Below are 6,082 nucleotides of genomic sequence, written 5' to 3'. Positions count from 1 at the left end.
CAATTTGTAGTTGGGAGAAAGGAGCTCGCAAATGTGGTCGCTCATAATTGAATTATTGTGGTTGAGCCGGCGTTTTATCATCGGTTGTGGCTTCCTAAAAGGTTTCTCAAGAAGTTCCAAGTTACCAGACCACTTATGATTATTAGGGTTGGAGGAATTTAATAGTACGAGTAGTCTCTCTTATTTAGGGTTAACTGCGCAGAAGATGCGGATAAAATCGCTGATGTATTAAAAAACCAATGTGTCTCGCGTATAAACTTGCTGTCCGTTTTTTAACAATTCCTCATTTATAACATTTTCATTGTTTCCAGTTACTATTTGTTAACCTCTTTTTACACAGCATCCATTTGCCTTCCTCTTGCCTTCCGCGTGGAATACACATTTCTCTGTTAATTTCTCTTTTAAGCATTGTCAGCACATGCACAACAAACATTTTAATTGGCCCATAAAAAATGGGCAAAATTCGTGTTTTCGCCGTTTCGAAAATCAACGATTTTCTCTTCCTATCAATCTCAATACAATTGCGATTAATTTGGCAAGCATTAAGGCCAACGTCGACTGGCTTGATTGATGTCGAATTACGCAGTCGACGGAAATATATTAATAACTTAAGCCGTCTGTCATTTACCTTGCGGAAATCACCGACACCGTCTCTGACTTCGGGGTATCTCTTCCGGAATTTCCTCGGCATTTTCCCAGCATTTTCCGCCCGTCTCCAATGATGCGCAATAATTAAGAACGCTTTTGCACCACTGCTCATTTATATTTACACATTGTATTGGCACTTTTGACCCAACGTTTCTCGGACTCGAACTCGGAAAGTTTCCTTTGTTTGCAGCGCTAATTAAGGCAGCCCCCAAAGGGTCCGAGCTTTAGCTCTTTTGTTTGGTTTTGAGCCATCTCACAGAAATTTTCTCAACTGATTAGCCCCGGCTTGCATTGTCAATGAGCGGGGCCTGATGGGGAGGGGCGCTTTTTCCAAACAAACAAAAGGCAACTAACTCGACTCACCCATCACACAACGGTATTTACTTCGCTCTGATGCTTGGCCATTTAATTAAGCGTAACCCGCAGTCAAAGTTGCAGTTAAAGTTGCCTTTCGCAGCTCACTGCGGAATGCTCAAACCCATTCGATCGCCAGCGGACATACTTTGCAATGAGTTCCTTACCGCAGATGACCAGCAATTGTCTATGCTGGAATGGGGCAGGGAATTGCGACCCTCACCACTTTATCCACTTTATTTTTCCAGTTTATCTTGTATTTTTGCACAATTATGTGAGCTTAGCAGTTGCACATAAAATCAATGGTAGTACATAAAATAAAACGAACATGAAAAACGCACTCAAAGCTTTTAAACATGCATTTTCTGGATTATTTTGATCGATGTGAGGTGCAATGCCTCGTTTTTATTTTATGTGCACCATGTTTTACAACTTACAACTTAATACGCGGCACTGTGAGCAAATGATCCTGAAACGTGCTTAAAAGTGCTACCTTGGATTTCGAGCTGGATGAGCTGCACTTTAAATGCACAACATGGCGGCACAGCTGGGCTAAAGCTACAAAAACATCAAACAGAGGCGAAATTCCGGACCGCAGGAGCAGCGGCAACGCGATTGAAGCGGATACTGCAACAACAGCGCAGTCAAAATAAACAAAACAGGTGCGCATTTTTCAGGTGGGCCCGCGAGGTGATGGCTTCGCCACAGGAAGGATGAGGCGGGAAGTCAGGAGCGGAAGGCGCATGAGTTGGGTTATTGCTGTTGCCGGCCTACATCGTTGGACAGAGTCTATACAGAACAAAAAAAAAAATAAATAAATAAAAGACTGGCAGCAGCGCAAAGGCAGACCAGGTAGACCAGGCTCAGTCGGTGGCTAACGAGACGCAGTAATTCTGAATGTACATATTCCCAAACAGTCGACGGCACATGAAAAGTTCAAGTCTGCCATAGCATAATAGTACGAATTGTTAAGCATTTCCTGATTAGGTTTCATCTATCTATTGTACCAACTCAGAAACCCTGCCAACTTTAATCAGTTTGAGTAGATTCAGGCGAAAACAGACGTTTACCAGCTGTCTGCTTCACTCGTCTCCAAAATTCAAAGTTTTTAAAAATAGAAAAAAAAAAAGTGCCACTTCCAAGGAAACCAACAAATAGGCTTGCAGTTCCATCTCGCACCCATAATGGACCACTCATTTCCCAGCATGCCACCAAATATTTATCCGGAGTGGAGTGACGCACGCACCTCAAGCATTAGCAATGGAAATCTCGTAGACCCAAAACTAGACCTGTTCTTCCTGATGAGGTCATATCAGTTTCCACTGCCGCCTCTCTACTCCCGTAGAGAATTTCGTTGGAGCCTCGAGGGATCTCCGCTGTCGGACGACGAGAAACGTGCTTATAACGATTCCATGATCGAGTAATGTATGACGCTGGTGCAGATTGGCCCGCATTGGCCAGTGAACGTCGGGATTGAACTGGAAATATTATTTCAATAGAGCAGCAGCACCTACTACCCTCAAGACGAAACTCTTTTTGTGAATTAGGCACCCAAAGATTCTAATTTCGTGCACTCTGCTGTTTGGAACGTGTGCTCAGCCTGAGTGTTGGTGTATGTGTGCTTATGCTGCTTTGTTAGTACATTTTTCATAATTTACATGTTGTTTGTTTGTTTGTTTGTCTGTTGACTTTTTTATGTACAACCAGAGACTTGACTAAAAGCTGCAGCTCTTCCCTCTCCTGCTCCACCCCCCTTCCTTCGCCACATGTGTGCGTGTCGTTTTGAAACTGGTTCAATGCTTCGACAGACACACCACACACAACACACACTCAGTTATTTACAGTGTACAATGTACATACGAGCATACCATTTTCAAGCGCCATTTTTTTCACGTTCTTTATTTAAATTTTACTTGGCGCGGCCGCTGTGCTCCATAAAAAAAATAAGCCTATTTATTTAATTGAAATGCCAAACAACAACAAGAACCACAAAGAGAGCGCAGCTTCCACTTTTTTCACACGCTATGCTATGCGATAATTTTTCCACCAGCGGAAAACTCACTTCCACACAAACACACCCATTGATGAGCGTCAATATTTGCTAGGGGCGCTCAACGAAATTCGCTGTAAAACGCAAACAATTAAGCATTTTGTGCAAATAATTACGAGGGAATTTTATAGCCCTGTTTCTTACATTCCGCTTGTAATTGAAAAAGATTTTGTAAATGATTAAGAGCAGTCATGATACCCCGTAATTTAGATGTTTGACACTTCGAGTGATTTTAATAACCAACTTGAGCTGGTAATTCATTAAAGAAATCCGATGAAGAACCAGAAAGTTTTATAGTTTGTGCGATTTGTTAATTTTTTTTTTGAAGATAGCATTTAGTCGGGATTATACACCTAGTATAGTTAAATTTCACAAGTATAATATTGGCAATTTCAGAAAGAATTAATATACGTCTGCAGATAGTCCTTGTGCTACCCTTCATCTGTGGAAAATGTGCTGCATAGCGACAGGCGCAGCCATTCAGAATTAACTTTTGTGTGGCCATAACTTTGCGGTGGACTTTGGCGAAACTTTGTTACATTTCTGTTGCAGTTCCTAAGCAGCTTACCAAGAAAAGTTGGTTGAATCGAGGGGGGGGGGAAGCACTGGCAAACAGACTGCTAATTTAATGCCTCCAACGAATGAATGAAGTGGAGTGGGGTAGGGTGAAGTGGAAAGCCCCAACTTTGACCCCTGGACGGGAAGAGCTGGAAAATTATTTGCGTGCTCCCGTCGCCACACAATGAAGCCCGCATTTATGAAATCAAATTATAATTTACAATTTGAGTTTCCCCAATTTGGAAATTGTTTTCCTCTCTAAGACAAATTTTTTGTTAGCATTTTATTGCTATTTATAACGACGTGCGAAATCTCACACATTGTTCGCATTGTGTTGCTCGTGCCTCTTTCATGTTTGGCAGTCATAAAAACAAAATGTTTCTGTTTCCTTTTCTTTTTCCATGTTTCGGCCTGTTGGGGATTTGTGGCACGTCTAAAAATACGACAATAACGGATGAAGAAGAGCCAAAACCAAAAGCAGAATTGTTGCCAGCTGCTGCAAGGGCAATTAAAACGTGCTACAAAACACGACCAAATAAAAGCCAAAAAACCAAAAAAAAAAAAACAAAAAACAAGATAGCAACACAAAGTTATTAAAGTGACATTTTTACAAGTGTGTGGAGGTGAGCAGAAATCTCTAAAAAGTGGACAGAGCTCCGGCTAAGCAACAAAAACAGGCGATGTCAAAGCGAAACGCAAATCCAATTTTAAGCCGCACCAAAGCCGCAGGCAAAACCAGAAATAAACCAAAAAATAACAAACAAACGGAAAAAACTCAACGCAATAACAACACAAAAAACAATGGCTACTTAAGCCCCATGGATAAGGAGGACATTTTTTTGGGGAGTATCCACTGGCCATGAAGCGTTTGATATGCATGACAAACAACCATAACGAAAGCAAAGAGAAACAACAACAAGAACTTTGAATTGTGGCTTCAAAAAAATAAAAAATGTTTACATTATAATCCGCAAAAAATGAGAGTTCAAATAAATATAGATTGGTACAGCCAGTAAAATGTAATATCTTTAATCAGCAATCCAATTAAATGCATTTCCAGTATATTACTATAAACATTTCCCAATGCATTCCAGTCCTCTTTGTATAAAGTTAAATCTATTAAAAAACCCTTTCAAAAGCACTTTGGCGAACAATATGAACTGCAGATACGCTTTGCATCCGTGCTTTGGAACGACGCCCCAACTTTCTAGTTAATCAAAGTGTTTTAGCCCGGCTAGTTCGTCTCACTAGCCCCCCGAACCAATTCAAACACGAATTCGGGCAAAAAGTTATCCTATCTCGTCGGTCGCCTCGCCCCATTCACAACTTTTGGGACAAAGTTATCATGCCCAAAACGCTCGTTTCCCTGTTTCTGTTGTTGTTAGCCGATGCGGCCGCCAGGCAGCTGCCAAACAACGTGCTCCCATTATGACCCAGAGTCCAGGTAATTACGCCGTGGACGAGGAGACCAGAGGATCCGAAGCCAAACGCATAGGCAAACTAAACTATACGGTAGTGGCAAGTGCCACAAGCGGAGACAAAAAGCCAACTTGTCCGCCGGCGAATTTGTCAACACGAAAATGGCAGCAACAGCAGCAGCAGAAACAGAAACGCCAACACCAACGACAATAAGCCATAAACTGTGCTCTCATTTGCACCAGTTAGTTAGTTAGTGGCGTCAGTTGCACTCAGAACAATTTTCAATACATTTTTAAAATTTGTTTACATAAGCACATTTTGATGTCGATAAATTGCGTTTGGAGTTCCTAGCATGAAGTTCACTAATATTCCACTTTAAAAGAATTCAATTTTAGTTCCTTTGATCTACATATTAATGTTTTTCCAAGTGTTTAATTGCGGTTATGCAAAAAGTTGGTGCCTTAGGTAAAAACGGGGAAAGTTGAAATGGTGGGCGGTACAGGGGACATGGGTTCCAGCTAAGGTTAGACATGCCGCGACATTGCCGTTTGGGGAGCGCTTTTGACGCTTTCCGCTAATTTTCCGGCTTGCCTGCTACACCTGTCTGCCTTGCAAAAAAAGAAAAAAAAAATAAATAGGAGCGGAGGGCACTTGCTTTTTTACGCCGCGTCACAGACGACGCCTTTGCCACGCCCCGTTTGGCGGTTTTTTTGTGTGTCCTTCATCCCAAACGCTTTCATTGTGCATAAATTACGCCGCCTAAAAAGTTCGCCTCTCAACGCGGCCACGCCCACTCGACGACTCCCGCCCAAAACGAATATATATGTACAGGAACAGGAATAGAGGCGGTGAACACACCGCGCTCCCTCACCTTTGCCGTGCGTTTTTAGACAAATTAAAAAACTCTTATCGAGCCTGGAAAAAGTTTTTCGTTTTTCACTGCGGTTTCCTCAGATAGGGAAAGCTGTGTTCCATATAAATTGTTGTGGCTCTGCCGCTTCTTGTTGTGTGTAATATGACTTTAAAATGCTTTTTGAGCGCACAATTTCTTTC

At 41.9% G+C, this 6,082-nt stretch overlaps 1 protein-coding gene across 2 annotated transcripts; it reads left to right on the top strand.

Moving 5' to 3' along the window:
* The first annotated feature begins 2,081 nt into the window (after positions 1 to 2,081).
* On the top strand, positions 2,082 to 4,624 carry CG42841 (uncharacterized protein). 2 transcript variants are annotated; one of them, NM_001274374.2, is made up of 2 exons: positions 2,082 to 2,614; positions 4,071 to 4,624. In NM_001274374.2, the coding sequence occupies exon 1, from the start codon at positions 2,187 to 2,189 to the stop codon at positions 2,424 to 2,426; it is 240 nt and encodes a 79-aa protein (NP_001261303.1). In that variant the 5' UTR covers positions 2,082 to 2,186; the 3' UTR covers positions 2,427 to 2,614; positions 4,071 to 4,624. The 2 variants fall into 2 exon arrangements, with proteins under 2 accessions (NP_001261303.1, NP_001189025.1); NM_001202096.2 differs by lacking the exon at positions 4,071 to 4,624 and having other exon boundaries at positions 2,082 to 2,658.
* The last annotated feature ends 1,458 nt before the right edge of the window (positions 4,625 to 6,082 follow it).

The sequence above is a fragment of the Drosophila melanogaster genome, chromosome 3L, assembly GCF_000001215.4.
Source record: "Drosophila melanogaster chromosome 3L".
NCBI lineage: Eukaryota > Metazoa > Arthropoda > Insecta > Diptera > Drosophilidae > Drosophila > Drosophila melanogaster.
The sequence above is the reverse complement of the archived record's forward strand: the minus strand, read 5'-3'. Positions and strand labels throughout refer to the sequence as shown.